At 46.5% G+C, this 26,755-nt stretch overlaps 3 protein-coding genes and 1 pseudogene across 4 annotated transcripts; all 4 read right to left on the reverse strand.

Annotated features, from left to right (window-relative positions):
• Positions 1-1,200: 1,200 nt before the first annotated feature.
• LOC138808134 (olfactory receptor 2T5-like) lies at positions 1,201-3,295 on the reverse strand (annotated as a pseudogene).
• On the reverse strand, positions 3,292-4,236 carry LOC138808135 (olfactory receptor 2W3-like). Its single transcript, XM_069994091.1, has one exon. The coding sequence runs from the start codon at positions 4,234-4,236 to the stop codon at positions 3,292-3,294; it is 945 nt and encodes a 314-aa protein (XP_069850192.1).
• Positions 4,237-15,196: 10,960 nt separating this feature from the next.
• LOC138808124 (olfactory receptor 2T29-like) lies at positions 15,197-18,419 on the reverse strand. 2 transcript variants are annotated; one of them, XM_069994079.1, is made up of 2 exons: positions 18,406-18,419; positions 15,197-16,127 (listed from the first exon to the last, which is right to left on the reverse strand). In XM_069994079.1, exons 1-2 carry the CDS (start codon positions 18,417-18,419, stop codon positions 15,197-15,199), a joined length of 945 nt encoding a protein of 314 aa, XP_069850180.1. The 2 variants fall into 2 exon arrangements, with proteins under 2 accessions (XP_069850180.1, XP_069850179.1); XM_069994078.1 differs by lacking the exon at positions 18,406-18,419 and having other exon boundaries at positions 15,197-16,159.
• A 7,336-nt stretch (positions 18,420-25,755) lies between these two features.
• Positions 25,756-26,706, reverse strand: LOC138808125 (olfactory receptor 2T29-like). Its single transcript, XM_069994080.1, has one exon. The coding sequence runs from the start codon at positions 26,704-26,706 to the stop codon at positions 25,756-25,758; it is 951 nt and encodes a 316-aa protein (XP_069850181.1).
• Between the last annotated feature and the right edge of the window lie 49 nt (positions 26,707-26,755).

A 26,755-nucleotide genomic window follows, 5' to 3' on the forward strand; every position in this document is an offset into this window, starting at 1 on the left:
TTGATTCAATTGACTAGGATATTCATCAAAATGATTTTATGGGTACTATTAAGTAAATTAGCTACAGAATATATATATATATATATATATTTTGGGTCCAGTCATGGGGCCTGAACTCTGGGTCTGGGTGCTGTCCCTCAGCTCTTCAGCTCAAGGCTAGCGCTCTACCACTTGAGCCACAGTGCCACTTCCGGTTTTTTTCTTATATGGTGCTGAGGAATTGAACCCAGGGCCTCAGGCATGCAAGGCAAGCGCTCTACCACTGAGCCACCTTCCCAGCCCCTAGCTACAGAATATTGTAAACAGGTGAATGTATACAAATTATGGATTAATGCATATGTATTTCACAAATATACAGATTTTAGTCTCCTGGATATGAGTTTTGCTATATATAGTAGAAGATATGTGTTGAACAAAGAAATGGTTGAATATATGTGATTCTTAATCATCTGTTCAATTGTACAAGGCGTGTACTTCATATTTTGTTCAGATGTTGGCACCTCATGTAGACAAATCTTACTACTTTATCCATTCACCCAGGGTTACTATTTTCTACATTCTCTCATATGGTTTTGTATGCTCATGCTATTACAGGATAAAGGGGATTTTAGCTGCCTTCCCGGTTGGACTCTTCAGAAAAAGTTAGCCTTGAATGAGCACAGGCCAGCAACTGAGTGTCTCAGTCACAGCCTGGCACACTGGAGTGAGCAGTACCCAAGGGTCTATGTCATACTACTAGCCTGCTGAAAGCAGACAGCACAACAAAACCTGATATTGAGCTCTTTATTTCTGTGTAGTTTCAATTTCATAGGAAATGAGCGTCAAAATAGAGTAGAATTAATGCCCATAATCCTCATGAAGATTCACCCACTGTTAACACTCCTACTCTTTTTGCTCTATCACTCAGAATACTCTCTTATCAGTTGACCACCTCATTATTGTTTTCTTCAAATATCTGATTATGGGTTTTCTAGTCAGAAGAGATGAGAAAGAATTAGAGAGCACTTACTGTAACCAGAAGCTATAGTATCACTACGATGCAATTGTGTGAGGATTTTGAAAAGGGAAAGGAGTTTGGAATGGAAGAACTTTGCGGTACAATGAAGCAATTCCTGGAACGCCAGAGGAGAAACAATAGCACAAGACCGTGAACAGAAGATGGCAGAGAGAAGGAAAGGAAGCCATTCAGACTAAAATTCCCTACTTCATTGTTTCCTGAAAGAACGGTCTGACCGTGAATGTTTTCTTCAGAGCCCTGGTGACACTGCTGTTCTGAAGACTGTAGATCAGAGGGTTTAACACCGGTGTGAGTATGGTGTAAAAGACAGACGCCACCATGTCCTTCTCAGGGGTGTGGTAGGAGCCGGGGAGCATGCAGGTGTAGATGGCAGCGCCGTAGAAGAGCAGGACCACGGTCATGTGGGAAGAGCAGGTGGCCAGGGCCTTCTTCCTGCCCTCTGCTGACTTCATCCTGTGCACGGTGAGAAGGACCAGCGCATAGGAGGTGGAGATGACCGTGACAGGGATGAGCAGCATGAGGACGCAGCACAGGTACATGAGCGTCTTGTACAGCGAGGTGTCTGAGCAGGAGAGCTTCAGACCGCGGGCACCTCGCAGAAGAAGTGGTGGATCTCTCTGGACTTGCAGAACGGGAAGGTCATGGTGACTGGGGTGAGCATGAAGCCGTCCACAGAGCCCAGGACCCAGCAGCCCAGTGTCAGGACCAGACAGGCCTTGCGGCTCAGGAGGACGGGGTACCGGAGCGGATGGCAGATGGCCGCATAGCGGTCATAGGACATGGCGGCCAGGAGGAAAAACTCTGCACCTCCTAGTGCCAAATACAGGAACATCTGTACCCCACATCCAGAGACCGAGATTGTGTTAAAAACAGAAAGGTGCCTTTTCAGACGAGGGCCTATGAAGCCCCGGCTCCTCCTTCCCGTGGCTCCGTGCCTCTCCAGTGTGGAGCAGGGTGGGGTGGAAGGGCAGGGATCCCGGGCTGGGGCAGGGGCCGAGGGAGGGAACAGACGCGTGCCCCTGCCTGCTCCTGGCTGCCTTTAGTCCTGGGTGCTCCGTGCCTTGAAGCACCTGTAAAGATAGCAGTGTGTGGTATTTTTCCTACAGCCTGAAAATGTGGCATGGGAGACCTGGGCGGGCACACTGGGGGACACGCAGAAGGCAAGGTCACAGGCCCCTCACAAGTACACAGAGCTGTAGCCTACATCCCCAATCTCAGGCAATCTGTGTGTACTTGAAGACGGAGAGGCCTGGACCAGTCTGTGGTGCTCTTGAGATGAAATGATCTTTGACACTACTTGCCAAACGCTCAAGGATTTTTGCTCTTTCAACGTTCATGTGGTGGCGGTTGCTACGGGAACCGGGAGTCAGGCTGATCAACTCTTTTTTTTTTTTGGGTCTGGTCGTGGGGCCTGAACTCTGGGCCTGGGCGCTGTCCCTCAGCTCTTCAGCTCAAGACTAGCACTCTACCAGTTGAGCCACAGCGCCACTTCCGGCTTTTTTCTTTTTGCTTATGTGGTGCTGAGGAATCGAACCCAGGGCCTCACGCATGCAAGGCAAGCGCTCTACCACTGAGCCAACTTCCCAGCCCACTGATCAACTCTTTTTGAACCACGGATTTAGCATCCAAGTCCGAGGTACCAAGTGGATTCAAGGAGAGCGCTAAGAATCACACAGGCTTCCAACAACGGCTGGGAAGAGATGCACAATGACGCTTTCTCATGTTTAAGGCCTATGTATGAGAACACATGTTATCTTTTGGTTTATCCAGAATCTTACACTAAATGTTGGGAAAATGCCAAAGGTCGGGGGTGAATGCCTAGAAAATGAACGTGACTGATTGTCTGAGAGGCTCTGGGTGGGAGTTTGGGAACAGACACTTGCTGAATTCAGTGTTCAGTGAAGAGCCTGTCGGTCTTGAGCACGGACGGATTGGGGGCCATTTTGAAGAGGACATCTACAATACTGTGGAGGAAGTGAAAACCAACGACAAAAACAAAGCTCTGAGAAAACCTGTCTCCTACTTGGCACACTGGTACAAGTTGGTGGGATCTCACACGTGACCAGTTATCTCACCTGGACCACTGTATAGACGATCGTCGGGACGAGGGTTCAGCGGACACACGTGGAATGCTAGAAGGAACACAGCGGTATCAAGTCCAGGAGAGGCAAACAAGCCAAGGGTCTCGGGGTCTGACCCCGCAGGGCCGAGGCCCCCGGCGCCCCTGCGGGCAGTGACATCCGGGCCTGGGGTGCCCGCGCCCGCGTCTCTCCTCATTCCTTCCTGGGCTTGCTGTGGCCCTGCAGCAGCCTTCTCAGGGCCCCCTTCACCTCCTTGTTTCTGAGCGTGTAGATCAGAGGGTTGAGAAGCGGGGTGACAATGTTGTAGAAGAGGGTGAGGAACTTGCCCTGGTCCTGGGAGGCGCTGTTCCCCGGCTGCATGTACATGTAGATGATGTTTCCGTAGAAGAGCGAGACCACCGTGAGGTGGGAGCCGCACGTGTTCAGGGCCTTCTGCCTTCCGGATGAGGAGCGGATGCGCAGCACGGCCCCGGCGATGAGGCCGTAGGAGACCAGGATGAACAGCAGCGGGGACAGCACGATGCCCACGGCCAGCACGAAGACGGCGCCCTCCACGGCGGCCGTGCTGACACAGGCCATGCGGATGAGAGCCGGCATCTCGCACAGGAAGTGGTCCACCCGGCGGTGTCCGCAGCGGGGCAAGCGGAGGGTCACGGGGGACATGACCAAGGAGTTGGCCATGCCGCACCCCCAGGCCACCGACACCAAGCCCCGGCAGAGCCTGGGACCCATGATCACCGAGTAGCGCAGCGGCCTGCACACAGCGGCAAACCTGTCGTACGCCATGACGGCCAGCAGCAAGCACTCCACGCCCCCGAGCCCCAGGAACAGGAAGAGCTGGACGGCGCAGCCTGCGTAGCTGATGGTCTTGTCCGGTCCGCTGAGATTGTAGAGCAGCTGAGGGATGGAGCTGGTGGTGAAGCTGAGGTCCAGGAAGGAGAGGTGGGTGAGGAAGAAGTACATGGGGGAGTGCAGGCGGGGGTCCAGCCGCGACACCAGCATGATGGTGGCGTTGCCCACAACCGTCAGGAGGTAGGCTATCAAGATGACCACATAGAGCGTCCTCTCCAGCTGGGGGCTGTGAGAAAAGCCCAGGAGGATGAAGTGGTCTGGGGTGCTGCCGTTGGCGCCATCCATTGTCTAGTGGACCTGCAGGGAATGATACTCTAACTGGCAGAGCAGACGCTCACGGAGCGCTCACCGTCACTCAGCTGTTCTTGGGCACTGCGCTCCGCCTCGTTCAGCCCCAGCACCCAGGAAGTTGGGCTGACACTACTGTTCTCATATACACAATCCGCAGGGAAGGAAACTGAGGCACGTGTGATAATCAAATGGTCTTATGAAGAAAGATGTCAAGTTGATTTTGAACCCAGGAAACATGAATTAGATCTTTATTTGTAACCATCGCTGGTTTTGCCTCTAACACAATGAAGACAATGAGCAGCCCTGCCTCAGCTCGACCTTTGATTCTCCAAAGTGCCACCTCCCCAGCTCTTCCCGTCCAAACACTGCAAAATGACTGTCGGGGTTCAGAAAATAGCCTGTAAGCATCACAGGATTGAACCACTCGGGTCCACTTACAAGGAGATTGTTTTCAATAAATTTCCTGAAAAACATTTTGATAAAGCTCAGTGATACACCATGTATGTAGCCTAGAAATGCTAAAAACGATTATGAAAAAGTCGCTATGTCATTAATGTATGCAGATGATAGTACATTTTGTTATTGATTACCATAAAAATATACACAACTCTGACAAAAATTAAGTTAGTCAAAATGTATGTATGAAGAACACAAACAGTGTCATTAGCAGGGGAGAGAAATGCTAACAAAGGGAGCTGGGAAGGTGGCTCAGTGGTAGAGCGCTTGCCTTGCATGCATGAGGCCCTGGGTTCAATTCCTTAGCACCACATAAGCAGAAAAGGCCAGAGGTGGTGCTGTGGCTCAAGTGGTAGAGTGCTAGCCTTGAGCTGAAGAGCTGAGGGACAGCGCCCAGGCCCAGAGTTCAGGGCCCATGACTACCAAAAAAAAAAAAAAAGAAATGCTAACAAAGGTGGAGATGCTGTGCCACGCCTCCCTTCATAAGATGAGGTCAGGTGCAGCCACCATGTGTCCCTGTTCCCGAGCTCCAGTGTCCAGGGCTCCAGCACTCAGCACCTCTGAACCAACCGTCCGTCTCTCTGGGAAACCATGTGTGGCCATAAGAAGTGATCTCGGAATTCACGCACCTTTTGGCTGAACATTGTATTTAGGATATGTGAAATACCTGTTGGTGGACTCTTTCCATTATCTATCAAGCTTCTGGGCAGAAGCAGGCCACGGGTCACTCCATTAGGTGAAAGTCACAAGTTCCACGTGCGTTTTCAACTGTGGGACTGGTTGACATACTTAACGGCCATGTTGGTGAACTGTTTATGTAAAATATTCTTGATCCTAAAGACGTAACTCATTCACCCAATTATTTTTTTGAGCTGATTTTAGGTAGCCTGCATAGAAAAACAATGCAAGACAAGAGAATACTACACTAAGGGAACATACACAGAAAATCACATTCTTTTTCCGTGGGTATGGCACTAAAGTAGCGTACTTTCTTCATTCAGAATCTAGGGAAATATTACTGCTTAAGAAAAAGAAGTTCTAGCAAGATGTTTGAGGAGAGGCTTTTGATGCCAGATTCCATGAATGGGAACAATCCAGGTAAGAAAAGTAAGACCCTTCGCCCTGTGTGGGGTCGGGGGTGGGGCAGCTCTGCCATCGTGACCTTCTGGCACAGTGGTTTCAGGAACTGACTCCCGGCCGTGGGGTCTGAGGCTGAGATACCTCGGGGGTCTGGAAACAGCCCCTCCGGATCAGTGTTAGCTCCCGGCCAGCAGGTCTGGGAGGAGGGGAAGCAGAGTCTGCACTGAGGGCCCTGAGCCCGAGCCCCGCGCCGCAGCCGGGCTGCTGGCTGGGCCGTCACCAGGGGTGGTTGGAGGTTGACCTGTGCTGGGAACTCAGGGGTCCCGGGCCCCCAGAGCACCCGTTGGGCGGCACATGTTCCTGGTGGTGGTGCTGGGAGGGCCAGGGGCCCACGTGGGGCCACAGAAGAGTCAACAGCAGCTGGGGCTGTGACGGGCACGGGGCATGGGGCACGGTGCTTGGTGTGCTCTCCTTCCTGGCTGGACTCAGCCCTGTTTCCTGAGGACCCTAAGGGAAGCAGAGCCCCAGGCCGAGGCGGGGTGCAGTGGTTCTAAGAACGGCCTGCCAGCCACAGGCTGCAGGGTTTGCACCTAAGTTACTCTGCAAATCAAGGATGACCACTGGCTGGGAATCACGGGACTCCTCATGGTGTCAGCCTTGAGGGAGGTGACGCAGCAGGAGAGGGTAGCACGGGGCCCGCAGAGATGCTTAGGCAACTGGGAATGAGGGGGACACAGTGTGTGGACTGGTGGCCCAGCTGCCCCTCAAGAGCGAGTCCTGTTGTCTTAGGGTGGCTGCACACACCGCACCTTGTCCGGGACCTGCCCAGAAGCTGTGGGCTGGCTGAGGGGCTCGCGATGGGACGGCTCCGAAGGCAGGACGGAGGGGCACAGCCAGCCCCGCGTCCTCCCTGCGAGTCGCGACCTGCAGCTCATGGCCTGTGGGCACAGCGCCCGAGCCCCCCGCTGCCCCAGGGTATCTAGAACACATAAAAAGCCCACACATCGAATACCAAAGGGATGGACAATCCAAGGAACAAAGAGGCAAATGAACCGCACGGACATTTTTCAAAAGAAGTACAAATAATAAATACATGACATCTGTAGCCATCTTTAGCCATGAAAAATGCAAATCAAAACAACACTGGCATTTCCTCTCAGCTTAGTCAGTGATCCTTGCGAAGGGGAAACAAAGGAGGAGGCAACAATGCTTGATAAGAAATGTACTCATTACCTTGCCCATGTAATTGTAACCCCTCTGTAGGGTATTTTCACAATTAAAAAAAACTGTAGTAAATATATGCACCATATTTATTTTACAGATCTCTTTTGAGAATATTTTTAAAATCTAAAATAAAAACGTATAAAGTACATAAAAACTTGGTAAATTAAAAACTTGGGAAAATTAAAACAAGAGAGTAAGACAGAAATCTTAGAGAAAAAAATGTCTCTGGCTCGGAGTTGGTGGCTCATGTCCGGAGTTGGTGGCTCATGCCTGTAGCCGGGCTACCCAGAGGCCTTCTCCACTGGGCCGGCCCAGAACCTGCAGGTCTCTGTGCCCCTTCAGAAATACTTCCTACAGCTGTTCTGAGTGTTGATATAGTTAACCTAACTAGCTACCTGTTCTTTTTTCCTCGTTTACTTTGTTGTTGTCTTAGTGGTGACACAGCGGGGTTACCTTCACGCAGGTCAGGTATTAAGTGCCTTCCCTTTTCTACAGTGTAGTCTGTTGACTCGCTCCCTCCCATCTCCACCCAGAAATTGTGCAGTTCACTTTCATCAAGGTCTAGTGTGCTTTGGGGCTTTGCTTTTTCACCCTTTCTCCTTGGATTCTGTGCCCTCCCTGCAGCCTCCCACAGATGTGCACGTGAATACACCATAGATAAGGTAAAGAATACAGTCATAAGAAAGAGACAAAACAAATTAAGAAGAGAGTCCTTTGTTTCTCGCCTACATAGGTTTTCCTGTGTTTTATGTGGAGTTGTTAGCACTCTCCCAACATCCTCTCCGGGTAATGCCTGAGCAATACCTTTTTTTTTTTTTTTAACTGCGATCCTCAGATCTCAGTCTCCTGACTAGCTAGGATTACAGGCGTGAGGCGCTGGCACCCGGTAACACCAGGCCTTTTGTTTTTATAGCTGGACTCTGAGTAAGAGCTCAGCTCAGCGACAGGGGGATATGTCAGCTCACTAGCTGTGTGGCAGGTTGCGTCTTCCTTATCTTGGGGCAGCTCTTTTTCATGACTCAGGGTGGGAACTCCTGCTAAGCAGCACAGTGCTGGGCTGGAGAGGAAATCTCCCCGTGGGGGTGGTGGTGGGAGAGGGAGTTTTTCACCCACAGTGTTGTGCAGAATTGGAGCGGGCAGCGCAGCACACCTGTGAGGAGGACGGGTGTTTGTGAAGCCTGGGCTACCTTGTGTATTTGAGAGTGCGTGTGCAGAAAGTACGTCGTGCAACCACTTTTATTTCTTCCTGTGGGTGCTGACTTATCAAACAGCCAGAAAGCTGCTGTTGATCAGCAATGTCTATACAATCAACGATGAATACATATTCCATTAAATTAGGTACGTTGCTTTTCAGAAATTGTAAATGAGCAATGAAAATTTAGTTCACTTTCAGTTTTAGGTGAAATTAGCTTACAGTCTTGAAGATTAGCGCAGTGGGAACACAAAAACCATGGCTACTACAGGTGGTTAGAGACACGTTCAGTGCAGGGAGCAGGCCCGGCCCATCCATGCACCAGTGAATTGAGTCTCCTGTTTGCCCACAAGAGGCTGGTGATACCTCTTCCATGGATGCTCTGAGTTTGTTCTTTTTTAAATCAAAATGAAACTCGTATCTTAGATCTAATTTTTGCATTTCTCCCTGAAAAAGGTCAGACTTATTTTTGCTGCTGCTGTTTTCATTTCCCAACAAAATCCAGTTTCCACTTAAAATGATTTCATGTTTCCTCTGTGGTCTCAGCATTTTAAAGCAGTCACACACCAGTCGTACAGGGAGGGCTCCCTGCAACAGTTTCATGCGTCTGTCCAACCAACCTGGCGGCCTCCCTCAGCCTCCTCTGCCTGCCCCTCCCTTCTTGAAACAATGTCAACAGATTTCAGTGCTCTATTTTTATACATGAAACAGGGCACATGGACCGTGTCTGCGCTCATATACTCTCCTCACTAGCGCTGCCCCTTCCGGCTTGTATCCCCCAACCCTTCATGTTTTTAGTATGTACTAATTACATCAAGAAAGCTCAGCAGGTATTTCAGACATGGATATATTACATGTTGTGAATAATCCTCTCCATTGCTCTTTTCTCCCCCATCCTCTACTGATCAACAGCTCCATTGAGATTCTGATGCCAACTTCACACATAGTTGCAATATATTTTGAAATTATTCACTCTGAACCGTTTTTATTCCTCTTCTCTTCCCCTTATCTCCCTAAATAATCATAGGGTGATGCTATATATAAATAACAGGTATATATATATATATCCACATGTATCCATGAACAGATATGTCTTAGGTCTAGCTTGCACATGTGACACACACCGTATTTGTCTTTTGGGCCCCAGCTCATCTTCCTCTACACAATGCTCTTCCAGTTCCATCTATTTTTCTGCAAATGACATGACTTCATTTTTCTTTATAACTGCTCAGAACTCATGTACTTAATCCTGTTAAAAGACTTTTGCGCTGATAAACTTATTGCATGGTGATAGTTAAAAAGATGAGCTGCAATGATGTGTCATATTCTGCAAACTTCAAGATCAAGGAAGAGGTTATTCTTTTCTATACCTTTGAGATTTTTTTCAATGCTAGAGATTGAGTCCAGGGCCCTGGACATGCTAGGTAAAAGCTCTACCTTCAGCCTGACTTCTTTATTTAGTAAACTAAGAAGTGCAGATCTGAGAGATTAGCTTCTAAATGCAGATTTGACTCACCAGTTGCATGGTGCTAGGTAGCGCTGAAAATGGAGACTGCAGAAGGCGCAGGTCTAGAGATCTAAGATCACAGTGCATCGTGCACTGTCTTCTCTTCTCTTTGTGAGGGCTGCTGCAGTCAGGCTGATCTCTGACAAGGGAGGGCGTGAAGGCACCTCTCTAAGCGCGGCTCATGCCTGTACGCAAGGGTCTACCGTATTTGCCCAGGGGTTTACAGGTTCTCGTAGGTCTCCGAGGATAAATGGGGAGGAGCCTCCGTGGTGGTCTAGGCTCATCAGTCAGCCAAGCGTCCTACGGGACAGGCACCAGCGTCCCATTGGTACCCTCGCGTGCCAGGAGTCTCTCGAAGCCTCTGGTGTGATTAGCACAGACACACGGCATCTAGAGAGAGTGCATCCTCAGACTCTCCAGGCTCCCACAGGGTCAGGTAGAAAATGAAGACTACGAAAATCTGCCCCTGGACGTCACAAGGACGATTTCATGCCAGTAAAATACAGACACTCAATCCACTGTTGTTCAAGACAGAAACACTTATACATCATTTGCCTGCCACTCCTGTATCCAAGAGTTGTTAGTGGCCCGAAAAAGCATTTGAGGCACAACCAGTCCAATTCAACCTAGCCAGGATCACACCTGTCTTTAGATCTCCTGAAAACAAAGCAAAGGTACCTTGATATCTTTCTAAAAATAATTTCATAATTGGAGAAAAAGAACTCAATATCCTACATGGAAAGACTATTATGGATACATGGAACAATGGACAGTTTATTAAATTATGGAACATCAAGGTGATCTTGATTTATATTTTTTTTCAGTTTTGGATTCGAGATGTCAACCTCCATAGACACATATTTTGGTTTAGAAAAGTGGAAGAAAATCAAACAAATGTTTGAAATTGCTGATTCACCGGACTGTGGACACATATTTAAGGTTTTCTTATTTTCCTGTGTTGTGTGTGTTGAACCCAGTCCCTCACACATGCAAAAAAAGAAAAAGAGCTCTGTCACTTGGGACACCTCAAGCCCTGTGGCCTTATTTTTAATGCGCCTATAAAGACAAACAATGACATGACAAGGCATGAAATTAGAAGACCAAGAGAAGAAAAAAAATGAATGAATGAATAGGAAGAGTCCCTGGAATCAGAAAGGCAATTATCAGAAAAAAGCAGACTAATTAATTTGGTTCAATTGACTAGGAACTTCATCAAAATGATTGTATGGGTGCTACTGAGTAGATTAGTCACAGAGAATGTTGTAAACTGGTTAATGGGTACGATTTATAGATTTTGGGTACATATTCTGCGCATTCACGGACCTCTTTTACATTTCCCTCCATAGATCCACAGAAGTTCCCAGAAGCAAACAGCAGCCATATCTAGATGTTGATGAGAGGAGAGCAGACAAGTTTAATAAATCCCAATGTCTTGAATTGGAATCATTACTCTAGGATTGTTCTGTCACTTTTGAGGGCTAGTGGAGCAATATTATTCCCACTATGGACAAACTCTACATAGCCCTCCCTTCCTCATTTCTCTGAGTCTGGACATTTCCAGTTTGGTGAGGAAACTGGTCTATGAAGCCAATGTTTTTGTGATGAATCTGTCACCTGATTGAGGAGAGAGGGAATGGAAAGAGGAGATGAGTTGTACGATTTGTTATCTGAGTACATCATCCAGTCTTCTTGAAATACAGATGGAACACTAGCCATCTACAACTTAGAAAAATCTAGACTCCAAAGTTGGGTGTTGACTTCTAATTATCATTCTAAAATTATTCTTTTTTGTGCTAGTATTGGGATTTGAACTCAGGGCTTGGGCTCTCTCTCTGAAGTTCTTTGCTCTAGGCTAGGACTCTACCACTTGAGCACTCCTACACTTCCAGCCTTTGATAGTTAACTGGAGATGAAAATCTCACAGTCTCTCCTGCCTTGGTTGGTTTGAATTGCAGTCCTCAGATCTCAGACTCTTAAAAAGCCAGGATTACAGGTATGAATCCCTTGGCCTGTCCTTAAATCATTCCTTAGAAAACAGAGTTTGATAATTATACAGCAGCTCTCAGGATATGTGGGAAAGTTAAGAAATGATAGAAATATGGCTAGGAAAAAAATCCAATATAGAATTAGAGAGAGGCATATCGTAATTTGGAGGGGGTGGGGAGGACACTCCACTGTCGAGAGCAGCTCTGCACAGTCCAGGGGAAGGGAGCCACACCAGCCACAAAACACTTCTAGAAGACGTTTTTTCCATCCATCTTTGGAGAATGTAATAAGACAAAAGAAATCAGAGGGATCCAAACGGGGAAGTAAGAAATAAATTGTCCTTATTTGCAAAGGATAAAATTCACTCAATAATAGGTCTTCAATGATAACCACATAAAACAAGTTGTTGAAAAACCTTATCTTTACCAATAGTCAAATATCCCTCTCATTACAGTGCTTACATAGTGTCACCTAAAGGCAAATAAATGAACAAGTAATTTAGTAAAAATAAGAAAACCCTATGCACATCGAAGCCAACACATCTTCAAGGGGAAGGCGAGTCTCTGGGCATGTGTAGGAGGGGCAGGGAAGGGAGCCCTGGTGTTTTGTGGATCCTCACCCAGCAGCTGGCTGTGAGGTGGAGGAAAGGAAATAAGCCGTGGGCAACAGGGAGAAGGGTTTCCAGTAGACACCCCAGCAGAAAAGCCTATGTAGGACAGTGCCTTGTTCCCTGGCGGCCATATGGATAGCAGAGGGAAAGGGAAGTGGGGTGAGTGGGACAGAACTGTAAGGGGGGGTTGGAGCTCAGGTCCTCTGGGGTCGGCGTGGAACTGTGGAGGTAGACCTGGAGGCTCCTGTGCTCTCCGGCGTCTTGGGCACAGAAGTGTCTATCCGGTTGCTGCATGGAGAACCAGTGGTGTGGGAGAGGTGGGTCCGGCTAGAGACAGTGAAGAAATCATGAACAAGGCAGGGGAAGGGCTCCATGGAAGTCAAGACGCCAGCACAGAGGCACGTGCAGAGTGGAAAATCACAAAAGGAGGCAGATAAGACCGTGTCTAAGCAACGGATTGAAAAGAAGTGTTGTGTACTCAGATGGAGAAGCCTCTTTTTATTTCCATCAAGAAAATATTAGGGGAGAAGTTTATGGTTAGACTTCAGACATACTGAATTAAAATATAAAGAGTAAGCGTTCAAGTGGAAATATAGGGAAAGTCAGGAAAAGGTGTGGATTTCAAGTATTTTGTTGGTAATGAACAGATAAGGGCCTCATATCAGAAATATACCTACAGCTCAAAAAACTAACCCCCCCAATAACAAATCTTCAAAGAAACAACCACCCTATTAATAAGTGGGCTAAAGAATTCAAAGGAGACTTCTCTGGAAAGGAAATAAGAATGGCCATGAGACACATGAAGGAATGCTCCGCATTGCTGGCCATAAAAGAAATGCAAATCAAGGGCTGGGAAGGTGGCTCAGTGGTAGAGCGCTTGCCTTGCATGCTTGAGGCCCTGGGTTCGATTCCTCAGCACCACATAAGTAAAAAGAAAAAAGCTGGAAGTGGCGCTGTGGCTCAAGTGGTAGAGCGCTAGCCTTGAGCTGAAGAGCTGAGGGACAGCGCCCAGGCCCAGAGTTCAGGCCACACAACCCAAAAAGAAATGCAAATTAAAACCACATTGATATTCCACCTCACCTCAGTTAGAATGGCCATCAACAAGAAAACAAATAACAGGTGCACACTGTTGGTAGGAATGTAAACTGGTTCAGCCACTCTGGAAAGCAGTGTGGAGGCTCCTCAAAAGAATATCCAACTTTTCCTACTCTTCTGAAATTCCTAGGCAGGAGCCAGGCACCTGTAGCTCATGCCTGTAATCCTAGCTACTCAGGAGGCTGATATCTGAGGATCATGGTTCAAAGCCAGCCTGAGCAGGAAAGTCTTTGAGATTTTTATCTCCAATTAATCACCAGAAAACCAGAAGTGGTGCTGTGGCTCAAGTGATAGAGTGCTCACCTTGAGCTGGAGAGCTCAGGGACAGCACCCAGGTCCAGAGTTCAAGCCTCATGACCAACAACAAAAAAATCATAGGCAGAGTAATAAGACAAGAGAAAGAAAACAAAAGTATCCGAATACAGAAAGAATTAACATTATCCCTATAAGTAGATGACATATTTCTATACTTAAAAGGTCCTAGGTACTCTAATCAAAATTACCCCAACTCATAGATCTCACAAATAATTTTGGTAATGAAACAGTGTACAAAAAAAATCAGTAGTTTTTCTCTATACAAACCCTGAACAGGCTGGGAAGGAAAATAATTCCATCCATGGTAGCTGCAAAACAATAAACAATCAGACAAACATAAAACAATACCTAGGTCTCAACAAAAGATGTGGAAGACCTCTATCATGAGGACTGTAGAGCCTTAAAGAGGAAAGGTGAAGAAGACTTTGAAGATGGAAAGGTCTCCCATGCTCATAGTTTATAAATTTAACCTTGTAAAAATGGACGTACTGTTAAAAATCTTTTATAGATTAAAGGAATGCACAAACTTGCTGTCAGGTGTGAGCACCAGTGTTTGGCATCATGTGTGTTTTATCACATTATCCTACGTATTCAACTACACCTACAGTTCAAATTATTTTGGCGTGAGAACTTGTTTTATTCAGATTTCAGTCTCCTGTATATGAGTTTTGCTATAATATAGTAGAAGATATGTGTTGAACAAAGAAATGGTTGAATATATGTGGTTCTTAATCATCTGTTCAATTGTACAAGGCGTGTACTTCATATTTTGTTCAGATGTTGGCACCTCATGTAGACAAATCTTACTACTTTATCCATTCACCCAGGGTTACTATTTTCTACATTCTCTCATATGGTTTTGTATGCTCATGCTATTACAGGATAAAGGGGATTTTAGCTGCCTTCCCGGTTGGACTCTTCAGAAAAAGTTAGCCTTGAATGAGCACAGGTCAGCAACTGAGTGTCTCAGTCACAGCCTGGCACACTGGAGTGAGCAGTACCCAAGGGTCTATGTCATACTACTAGCATGCTGAAAGCAGACAGCACAACAAAACCTGATATTGAGCTCTTTATTTCTGTGTAGTTTCAATTTCATAGGAAATGAGCGTCAAAATAAAGAGTAGAATTAATGCCCATAATCCTCATGAAGATTCACCCACTGTTAACACTCCTACTCTTTTTGTTCTATCACTCAGAATACTCTCTTATCAGTTGACCACCTCATTATTGTTTTCTTCAAATATCTGATTATGGGTTTTCTAGTCAGAAGAGATGAGAAAGAATTAGAGAGCACTTACTGTAACCAGAAGCTATAGTATCACTACGATGCAATTGTGTGAGGATTTTGAAAAGGGAAAGGAGTTTGGAATGGAAGAACTTTGCGGTACAATGAAGCAATTCCTGGAACGCCAGAGGAGAAACAATAGCACAAGACCGTGAACAGAAGATGGCAGAGAGAAGGAAAGGAAGCCATTCAGACTAAAATTCCCTACTTCATTGTTTCCTGAAAGAACGGTCTGACCGTGAATGTTTTCTTCAGAGCCCTGGTGACACTGCTGTTCTGAAGACTGTAGATCAGAGGGTTTAACACCGGTGTGAGTATGGTGTAAAAGACAGACACCACCATGTCCTTCTCAGGGGTGTGGTAGGAGCCGGGGAGCATGTAGGTGTAGATGGCAGCGCCGTAGAAGAGCAGGACCACGGTCATGTGGGAAGAGCAGGTGGCCAGGGCCTTCTTCCTGCCCTCTGCTGACTTCATCCTGTGCACGGTGAGAAGGACCAGCGCATAGGAGGTGGAGATGACCGTGACAGGGATGAGCAGCATGAGGACGCAGCACAGGTACATGAGCGTCTTGTACAGCGAGGTGTCTGAGCAGGAGAGCTTCAGGACCGCGGGCACCTCGCAGAAGAAGTGGTGGATCTCTCTGGACTTGCAGAACGGGAAGGTCATGGTGACTGGGGTGAGCATGAAGCCGTCCACAGAGCCCAGGACCCAGCAGCCCAGTGTCAGGACCAGACAGGCCTTGCGGCTCAGGAGGACGGGGTACCGGAGCGGATGGCAGATGGCCGCATAGCGGTCATAGGACATGGCGGCCAGGAGGAAAAACTCTGCACCTCCTAGTGTCAAATACAGGAACATCTGTACCCCACATCCGGAGACTGAGATTGTGTTCAGACCGGTCATCTGGTCCACGAGCATCTTGGGGACGGTGACAGTGATGTACGCCAGGTCCATGAGGGACAGCTGGCTGATGAAGAAGTACATGGGGGTGTGGAGGCGGACGTCGGAGCGGATCACGGCGATGAGGACGGCGTTCCCAGAGAAGGCCAGCAGGAAGACCACAGACACGACCACACCGAGCAGAGCCGGGTGTCTGGATTGACTGAAGAGGCCCACCAGGATGAAGGCTGACGGTGCGGTGCGGTTGGCCGTCCACCTGGTGACGTCCATGTGTTTCACCTAGGCCACCAAGACAGCTTGGACATGAGCATACTGTGTGTATGGGCCTCCAAAACGAAATCCCCATGCTTTTGGCTCAGGGATGGTCAAGCACCAACAGAGGAACAGAGAAACCTCTAAAGCCTTTCAAGCTTTAAAAACCATGGCATAGCACACCAGGCAAAACCAAGTGAGAAAATCCTCCATCAAACCGGTCACTGGCAAGCAGATGACCTCCATTTTAAGTATTTTGTATCTCCAAGCCTCTGTGTACCTTCCCCACTTGGCAAGAAAACACAGTCCCAAGCACTTCCTTCAGGGGGACCCTGCAAGAAGCTCCACGTGGAAAATGACTCTGCACTATGTTTTGCCACGCCAACTCCAGTGGAGTCTGCTTAGCATGGGAAACCATCTATCAGACCAAGATAGGGGCTTCAGAGACCTATCTCTGAGTTTTGGGACTTCACCAAAGTCTACCTCAGAGAATGGGGCTTTACAGAAACCTATCTCCAAGTTTTGGGACTTCACCGAAGTCTACCTCAGAGAATAGGGCTTCTAAGAGGCCTACTCCTGGAAAAAGGCTGGCAAACCCCTGGGAAAGATGTGTTTCTGTCTTTCTTTCCCTCATAAGAGTGTCTGTTAATCCTTTACTGCTTCTACTGCTTTGTGTACTTGCTCATTGTCAACGTTCCCTTATTCAAAGCTCTTTCTTAAGAGTGTTGACGACTCCAATATCTGATGAGTGTCTTAAAAAATATGACGGACTCACCAGAGTTAAGTGCTATCCTGAAACCCCTCTTCTGGAGGCTAGGAGACAAGTTATAAGTAAATATAAAAGTATTGGGGGTTTCACAAAGTCACTTCAGCAGAAGGAATTGTTTGTAAGGGATTTACAAGAAGCTGTAGGCTCAGTTAAAACAGAAAGAATGTATGGTAATTGCTGAGATAATTATTTAGGAGAGAGAATTTCCTGCTGTTTACTAAGAGAATTGCTAAACCTAGAGAGTTGCTAGGTCTCCTTGAAGTTTACTATTAAAGAAGGAACAGGAAAGATCTTATGGGAAAGCTAAGACCTCTATAAAAATAGGTAATGGTTAATTGGTGACAAACATCGAAACCCAAACCCATTGTATTCCTTAGAGATAAGCGGAAGACAAATACCTATCAGGTGCCCAGCTGGTGACCACACAAGAAAGAAGCCATGCAGCAAGATTGTGTAACCTTTTGCCCTTTCTCATGAAGACTTCTGTTATAAAAGTTTGCTATCCTCTACATTAAATCGCACTCAGCACTCAGCATCCACTCCTCTTGTGTGTGAGTTGTCTGTTTGCCATCTCCCCACCTATTCCAGGTTCCTCCCTTAGGTGTCCTCCGTCGTCCCGACAGAACCCGGTCCGCGGCAATGTTTAAGGGCAACACACCTACAGTCTGTGAAGGCAATCTGGGTGCACAGGTAGATGACGGGCAAAGCTAGAGCAGCCCCAAATCTGAGAAGCCTGTGACTTTCCCAGCCGCTGCTGATGCCTTGGGTTTGACTGCATTGTGTGCTACCAGAGACTGAGAATTTGGGGGATAGCAGGGGCCACTTGGGAATTCTCCGCGCCAAACCTGCACAGACAGTGGAGTTTTGGTGCCAGTTGGACACCGGGGGAAGGCTTGCATCCAGGATTGAGCTGGTGGAGGAAGCCTGCACCTGCATAAACAAAAGCAGGGAAGGCAGGGCATGGCATCTTACAGCAGATCCTAATTCCCTTGGAAGGCACGTAGATTGCACGTGAAAGCTGCCCCCATACAAAATAAAGCGAGAGAAAGCCCGGGGAGAGGAGTCCAGTTTGTTCTCTTCATAAGAAGGAGGTACTAATGGGTAGGATTATCACTGTGGTGGGATGGTAGTTACTTTTTATTGTTGTTGTTGTTGGTCATGGGGCTTGCACTCTGGGCCTGGGCGCTATCCCTCAGCTCTTCAGCTCCAGGTGAGCACTACTCTACCACTTGGGCTACAGCACCACTAGTAGTTTTCTGGTGGTTTACTGGAGATAAGAATCTCATGGACTTTCCCTCCCGGGCTGGCTTTGAACTGTGATCCTCGGGTCTCAGCCTCCTGAGTGGCTAGGATGACAGGCGTGAGCCACTTGGGCCCAGCTGGATGGTTGCTATTTTTGACTATTTTGTTCTTTCACTATACTTATTTTTTTATTATGTTCTCTCCCACCATTTAAAATGATTTCCTCTATCTTTATCCCTTTTATCTCACACATTTACCTTTGTCCATTCCTTCTTTTAATTAATCAATTACTAACCTTAATACATTTTAAACTTTAAGCTCATTCTGTAAATATCTGAGTCCTTCTTTCCTGGAATCTTGCTACTTGGCAGGCAGAAACCTGAGGGATGCGAGTATCTATCTTCTACTTTAAAAGCAGAACGGCCCGAGGAATCAGGCAAAGTGGTACTGCACTGTCCAACAAGTCCCAGCCCCGAGGTTAATATCCTTCCGAATGAAAAGGAACTGATGTGCTTCTGAGTATGGTTTTATTATTGCTGACTAGTTGTCTCTCTGGAGATTGGGATCCTGGCACCAAGAGAAGGTTCCCACCACACATTCATTTCCCCAAATCTGCATTTGAACCCATCTCTGTGGACAGACAAATCACAAAGCAGACACAAGAAAATTTTAAAGCAGGCAAAATGGCTCTTCCAAAAGCCTCTGAGTCTTTAATAACTAAATCCAGAGATAGTCAAATGCCTGACCATTCAAAAGTCTGCACCACAAGAGCAAAGAATGGAACAAACATACAAATACACTGAAAAACACTGAAAAGACACTGAATAGATAGTTTTTGAAAGAAGTAAGTATGATAAAAATCTTCAACCTGTTTAGCTGCTAAGAAAATATAAATCAAAAGTCACTGAGTGTGCCAGGCTCTATGCCTCACTAGCTACAGGGGAGGATGAGATCTGAGAATCTAGGTTCAAAGCCAGCATGGGCAGGAAAGTCCATGAGACTCTTACCTCTAATTAACCGCAAAAAGCTGGAAATGGAACTTCTATTCAAGTGATAGAGTGCTAAGCTGAAGGAATAAGCTAGGGATAGTACTCAGCACGGAGCTTCAACCCAGTACTGGGACACACACACAAAAGCCTTGCTGAGTCAGAGTGACTATCACCCAGGAAACAAACCAGAGCAAATTCAGGTGAGACTGTGAGGGAAGAGGAAGTCTCAGGCAGTGCAGCCAATGTAGAAATCAGTCAAGAGGTTCCTGAAAACACGAGAATGAAAGTACCACAGGACCCATGCCCTGCTGTACCACTCCTGGCCACTTACTGAAAGGAGTCAAATCATCACCGAAGAGAGATTCCCACACACCTGAATTTATTATGGCAAAATGTATAATAATGTCAGATATGGCGTGAGCCCAGGTATCCAACAACAGAAGAATAAATGAATGAATGAATAAATAAATTATCCATTCATAAGTGTGTTTAGTTTTAAACAAAAAAACAGAATGAAATTTTGTAACTTGCAAGAAAATGTTAGACCTAGTGATCATCATATTAAGTTAACTAAGGCAGAGCTAGGAAGAGGACTATCATGAAGATGCAGAATGTAAATCTAGAAAGAAACATGCAAATAAACATGAGCCCATATGAGCCAGGGTAATTTATTTGGGACTTGGGAGAGAGAAAGGACAAGAAAAGCGTGCTGTAGGTAAATATGGCATGGTGTGCTGCCTACAAATCTGGGAATAAAATAGAAAGGAAATCTATTATTTTATAAAATAAGTGTTAAGCCTCACATCAGAGTGAGCATCTTGAAGAAGCCTGCTAGAGATGGTTGTAAGATAACTGAATTATGAAAGAAGCTGCTGTAGTTCTCTGGACTTCGTATGGATATGTACCTTTGACAAATGGTTTTCAAAACAATATTGGCAAAGTTTATAAGTGAATAGATGTACATCTCACTTGAAAAGGAAAATTGCCCTACGTGTTTTATAACTAAATTTATGTAAATCATCTAAAATATATCCATTTATGAAAACATAGTCATATGAATGTGTAACTATAAGGATAAAACATTTATTCACTTAACCTTGATTAAACATCTCTTTGTGGAATATCCGTGTGTGTGTGTGTGTGTGTGTGTGTGTGTGTGTGTGTGTGTGTGTGTGTGTGCTGTCTAGCATACGCCTCTCCCTGCCCCTGCTCTCAAAGGTTCTACCACTGGCACTAAATGTCAGGGGTTTGGTCATTTCTGCAAACATCTGCTTGTTAATTGCCACAATCAATTTCATGCACACTGAGCAGCAGAGTGGAAAAGTGAGAACAATGCAGGTGTCTGAGCCGCTGGTCGACCGTTTCCTCCTCTGTGCTGCTGCCCACGGACCGCCCTGGGAAGGAGAGGTGATCGCACTTGTGGAGGTTTCAGATAGCTACAAAACAAGGAAAAGCAATAGAATCCCAAATACCTGGCTCTTTGGAATTGAATTATAATAGAATCCTACACACTCTTTCATAAAGGGAAAAAAACACTTTGTTCACTTTTCAGTGGGGGACATTAGAAATGTTAAATTTTTCATAGCGTTACCCAGCAGAAAAAGAACAACATATCCTTTTTCTGTGGAATATTCCAGCAGTAGTAACAATGAAGAAGTGGTTCAGGAAAAAAACAAACAAACACAGTGTCAAATACCTTTTGTAATTTTGTAATAACTTCAATTTTGATATCAGCTGATTAACAGCCCCATATTCTGAGATGCTGACGGCTTTGCCACGCAGCAGCATATTTGATATCTTATTAGAGAGGTCCAAACCTTGAGACATTACAGAGGGTAGAGGTAGACCGATGATGGAGGGTAGATTATGTTTAGAAGATAGGCAGGTGGGCATGAGATAAGTAGATACATGAATGCACAAATGATATACAGACAGACCCACAGACATGAGTGCACACAGGCACACGGGTAAGGGGTGGACCAGGGGAAGGAGACTAGCATCTTTTTAAAAAAAATTTAAGCTTTCCAAAAAATTAGAAAATGCTTCTGTTGATCACATTGGTGTGTGTGTGGACAAAGCTGGGATGAGGAGCAGGCAGTAACTGCCAGGTGTGAAGAGCAGATGTGGAAGACGTGCTGAGTGAACGGAAGCAGCGGGGAGGGGTGGGTAGGCGGGGGAGGGGGAAGGGGAGCGTGAAGGGCTGTCTCTCCACACCTTGGTAAGAAGAGTCACTGTCACAAAGTCACACTAACAGCTCAGCCAGGCGGCAGGCGGAACAGGAAGACTTGTGCGTCTTCGGTGCTGGCCTGCGTGGTAACAAACCATAAATTCACCTCGCACCCAGAACCGTTCCAATGGCCTGCCACAGTCCATCTGCCCGACAAGAAGCATTTACAGATTACAAACACTGCTTCTAGGCGATCTGCCCATGACTGCATAAATCGCCTGAAATGTGAGCTGTGCCTCACAAAGGGATAAAAGCAGAGACTAAAACTGCCTCCGTTTTCTTGAAATCTCCATCTCCCCGTTGTCTACAGCGTGGGTTCAGAGCCCACGCACTGCTACTGCCTCAAGAACATGTGTGACTGATCAAAACGTCTGCTGCTGGCAGCACTGTGACCCTCAAGCTCACCTCAACCGGCCCCGGCGGCTCACGCCTGTCATCCTAGCTACGCAGGAGGCTGAGGTCTGAGCACCCAGGGTCAAAGCCAGCCAAGATAGGAACATTTGTGAGGTTCTTATTTCCAATGAACCATCGGAAAACGGGAAGTGGAGCTGTGCCTCAAAGGGTAGAGCACTAGCCTTGAGCAGAAGAGCTCAGGGACAGCACCCAGGCCCTGACTTCAAGCCCCACGACTGACAAAAAATGTCACCTCAATGTAAAGAAAATCAGTCACTTTCCCTTTGCAACATTTCAGTCAGGAAGGCTAATTCACCATCACTCAAGCATAAAAAAAAAAAAACCCAGAACAAATGCATATTCTGTTGCTGATAATAATTGGAAGTCAAAACCTAGTTCTTAACCTTGTCAGTAAGTAAACACTATTTGAAAGTTTGCAGAACAAAGTTCAATTTCTTTGGGAAAAGTAGATGGTAGAGAAGACAGGAAATGCTATAAGATCTGATAGGATGTGTCAAAGCAGACCAACAAGACAAAAACAGCCATTACCCTGTGCTGTGCACGGTCCCCCGGCTGATTCTGAGGGCTGTGGTGCTCCGGCCTCGACCCCATGGGCCGACCGAGTGTGTCTGGGCGCCCAGGGTAAGAAAAACAGGCAGGTGACATCACCCTGCTTCACTCAGCATGGCAGAGGATTGGGTGAAAGTTTTTGGTAAATCCCCTCGGGGCTGTGGAAGAAGAATGCAGGCCAGAGCGCCAAGGAAGCGAACAGACATTTCCACAAGCCTGGCTTTCTTCTCGTGTTCTTTGCTTATGTCTTAACCAACCTTAAGAACAGTGTCAAATCTCACTGTCATCAACAAAATCTTATCCATGAGATATAAGAATTGGCTAATGTACAGTAATCACTTTACAAAACATATTCCGTATACACATGTGTATCTGCTCATTAGCATGTATGCATGAATTGTACCAGGTTCCCACCCCTCATGCTCTCCACCCCCATTCTCACGCAGGGGCATTGAGGATTACGACTGTACTTGATGATGGCCATGGCCTCCAAAGCTGCTTCTGCCAACCCAGAAAGGTCATCTTCAATGTACACGTGACTTTTTAAAGTATTAACATTACTACTCTTTTTTTTTTTTTGTCGGTTGTGGGGCCTGAACTCTGGGCCTGGGTGCTGTCCCTCAGCTCTTCAGTTCAAGGCGAGCGCTCTACCACTTGAGCTACAGCGCCACTTCTGGCTTTTTCTGCTTATGTGGTGCTGAGGAGTCGAGGCCAGGGCCTCATGCATTGCAAGGCAAGCGCTCTACCACTGAGCCACCTTCCCAGCCCTCACTACTACCCCTTTTGTTAAATAAACATGCAATTATGTCCCTTTCAGATTATTATTTTTTTTTAGCTTTTTTTGTTTTTAATTTTTTTATTGTTATTTTAAAGGTGATGTTCAGAGAGGTTACAGTTACATGTCAGGTAGAATATATTTCTTTTTGAACAATGTTACCCCTTTCCTTACTCTCTCCCAGTTTTCCCCTCCCATCCCATACACAGTTGTATAGATCATTTTCCACCGTGTCAAGTGAGTGTTGCTGCTGCATCTGTTCACCCTTTGTCGCCATCTCGTCTGGCTTTTTGCTGGTTAAGTGGAGATAAAAATCTCAAGGACTGTTCTTCCCTGGCTGGCTTCTCAGATCTCAGTTTCCAAAGTAGTCAGGATTGCAGGTGTGAGCCACAGTCACCTGGTATGTGTTGGCTTTTCTAGCACCAGCCTCTGGTGCCTGGCTCTCACTGGCTTTTTTTTTTTTTTTTAAATTTTTTTATTGTAAAGATACTATACAGAGGGTTACAGTTACATGAGTGAGGTAATGAGTACACTTCCTCTTGAACATTGTTACCCCCTCCATTGTTTTCCCCCTACCATCCCCTCCCTCCCTCCCTTCCCCGAGGTTCTTTTTTTTTTTTTTTTTGATTGTGATTAAGTGATTACTTAATTTCCAGAAATTCACAGTATTGTGGAATAATGATGCTCATTTAAAGTCACAAGTTCATTCTAACTTTCCTGGAGCAAATTGTCTATCACAGTCTGTAATATATAACGGTGCTCATATGTTATATACCATATATGTGATCAGCAGCATGGGGATATTTAGTAGTGGTTCAACCAGATGAGTGGGAGTTCTTTGTTTCTTAAGTCCTGTTAGTTTTGTCATATCACCTAACATTTTGGATTCATCATCCACTTATCAGGGAGCCTTTCAGATTATTTTTATTGATAGCTTTTCAAATAAATATAAAAATGTTTATTGTCGGGGCTGGGAAGGTGGCTCAGTGGTAGAGCACTTGCCTTGAGCTGAAGAGCTGAGGGACAGCGCCCAGAGTTCAGGCCCCACGACCGACCCAAAAAAATGTACCTTGTCAAACTAGTAACTGTGAGCAGCATGAGCCACAAAAATTGTATTTGCTTTTATTTTAATATCCTGTAGACTCAGAATTCAAAATATGCATTAGCTTCATTGAACTCTGCCTGGAGGTGATCGTACAGCATCTGACTACGATGCAGAAGAACGCGGGTGTGGAACAGATGCAGGAGGGGAGGCCCACGGGCGTGGTGGTATCAACTGCACTCCTGAGAGCTCATCTCAGGAGTTAAGGTATGTGGGGAAGAGCCTCAAAATATTCTTCCAGGCTGGATCGTCAAGCTATCGAAGGATCCTGGTGTGATTTCAGCCAGGCGGCATCCACTAAGATAAATTTCAATTTTGTTGTGCCTGTCCATATGGAACCAGAGTAAACTATAGCTTGATAATCCCTTGCATTCCTGAAACGGTAGACACATGGATCGTTTTGTTCGCAAATCCATAGAGTGCAAGGTTGGTGGATTTTGAAACATTCTTTTGTGACATGTATGTGGTAGGGGCAGTAAGGCAGTGACAATTACAATGACATTTTATTGGTTTTCTCAGTGTCAGAAGAGATACAGGTAGGGGTCAGGATTGTATCCATCTTTACCCTTCTCCAAGACTGTAACCATTTTTAGTCTAAATATAAGATGCTATTTAGAATAGTACAATGGAACTTCTTTTATTTGTACTCTGTAAATCCAGGTGGAAATCTGTGTTTCTGGACAGTAATATTTATTGATCAATGTTTTTTTCCAGGTAGTTCTCATACTTAAAAAGTATTTAAAAACAGCCGATTACATTACAAAACATCATTCCTCTCAAAAACTACAACTGAAACGTGAGCTTTGTCCTACATGAGCAAGTGCTCTTCCACTCTTGACGGATGCCCCCAAACCTCTCTCCACGTTTTATGGGAGCAAGGTAGAAGAAGGCAGCCTGCAGGGAAAGGTGGTGCTGAATGAACATGGACCAACATTGGAGTGGAGACAGACTTTCCACGGTGTCTCTCAGGCACCAAATGAAAACTCAAAGCAGGATAGTCTGGTATTAAAGTCTGTATGATGGAAGTGGCGCTGTGGCTCAAGTGGTAGAGCGCTCGCCTTGAGCTGAAGAGCTGAGGGACAGCGCCCAGGCCCAGAGTGTAAGTCCCACAACCAACCCAAAAAAATATAAATAAAATAAAATAAAATCTTTACTAGTAATTAATCCTGAATTGGATATAATAATGTGAAAATGAATAGCAGAATGAGTTCCTATCACCTTTCACACACACGGAGCTATCGTCATGCCGCTCACCCTTCGCTCTGTTGCTCATGTTTTACCAGTTAACACGCTGTCACCATTCCCCCCTACGATGTCATCATATACTTTCTAAAACAGAAGTATTCTTTCACAGAATTAGAAAACACTTATCAACATCTGCAAATAGAACTAATGCAATGCAACTGGGTAAGGGTTTTGGAAAATTAGTTTAAAATCAAAGAACTTTGCAACACAAGGAAACCATTCTTTGAAGTGGGAGGACTTTTAGCATATGGCTACAGACAGCTGGTTTTGAAGAGAAGGAAAGCCATTCAGACTAAAATTCTCTACTTCATTGTTTCCTGAAAGAACGGTCTGACCGTGAATGTTTTCTTCAGAGCCCTGGTGACACTGCTGTTCCGAAGACTGTAGATCAGAGGGTTTAACACCGGTGTGAGTATGGTGTAAAAGACAGACGCCACCATGTCCTTCTCAGGGGTGTGGTAGGAGCCGGGGAGCATGTAGGTGTAGACGGCAGCGCCGTAGAAGAGCAGGACCACGGTCATGTGGGAAGAGCAGGTGGCCAGGGCCTTCTTCCTGCCCTCTGCTGACTTCATCCTGTGCACGGTGAGAAGGACCAGCGTATAGGAGGTGGAGATGACCGTGACAGGGATGAGCAGCATGAGGACGCAGCACAGGTACATGAGCGTCTTGTAGAGCGAGGTGTCTGAGCAGGAGAGCTTCAGGACCGCGGGCACCTCGCAGAAGAAGTGGTGGATCTCTCTGGACTTGCAGAACGGGAAGGTCATGGTGACTGGGGTGAGCATGAAGCCGTCCACAGAGCCCAGGACCCAGCAGCCCAGTGTCAGGACCAGACAGGCCTTGCGGCTCAGGAGGACGGGGTACCGGAGCGGATGGCAGATGGCCGCATAGCGGTCATAGGACATGGCGGCCAGGAGGAAAAACTCTGCACCCACAAGTGTCAAATACAGGAACATCTGTACCCCACATCCGGAGACTGAGATTGTGTTCAGACCGGTCATCTGGTCCACGAGCATCTTGGGGACGGTGACGGTGATGTACGCCAGGTCCATGAGGGACAGCTGGCTGATGAAGAAGTACATGGGGGTGTGGAGGCGGACGTCGGAGCGGATCACGGCGATGAGGACGGCGTTCCCAGAGAAGGCCAGCAGGAAGACCACAGACACGACCACACCGAGCAGAGCCGGGTGTCTGGACTGACTGAAGAGGCCCACCAGGATGAAGGCTGACGGTGCGGTGCGGTTGGCCGTCCACATGGAGATGTTTATTTAGTTTCACCTAGATTGGCATGAGAGCTTTGGAGTT

The sequence above is a fragment of the Dipodomys merriami genome, unplaced genomic scaffold (assembly GCF_024711535.1).
Source record: "Dipodomys merriami isolate MVZ:Mamm:240054 unplaced genomic scaffold, mDipMer1.0.p SCAF_440, whole genome shotgun sequence".
NCBI lineage: Eukaryota > Metazoa > Chordata > Mammalia > Rodentia > Heteromyidae > Dipodomys > Dipodomys merriami.

Coding starts and splice junctions, on each gene's coding strand:
- LOC138808135 (XM_069994091.1), bottom strand. CDS start 4,236: ATGGATGGCGCCAACGGCAGCACCCCAGACCACTTCATCCTCCTGGGC.
- LOC138808125 (XM_069994080.1), bottom strand. CDS start 26,706: ATGTGGACGGCCAACCGCACCGCACCGTCAGCCTTCATCCTGGTGGGC.
- LOC138808124 (XM_069994078.1), bottom strand. CDS start 16,159: ATGGACGTCACCAGGTGGACGGCCAACCGCACCGCACCGTCAGCCTTC.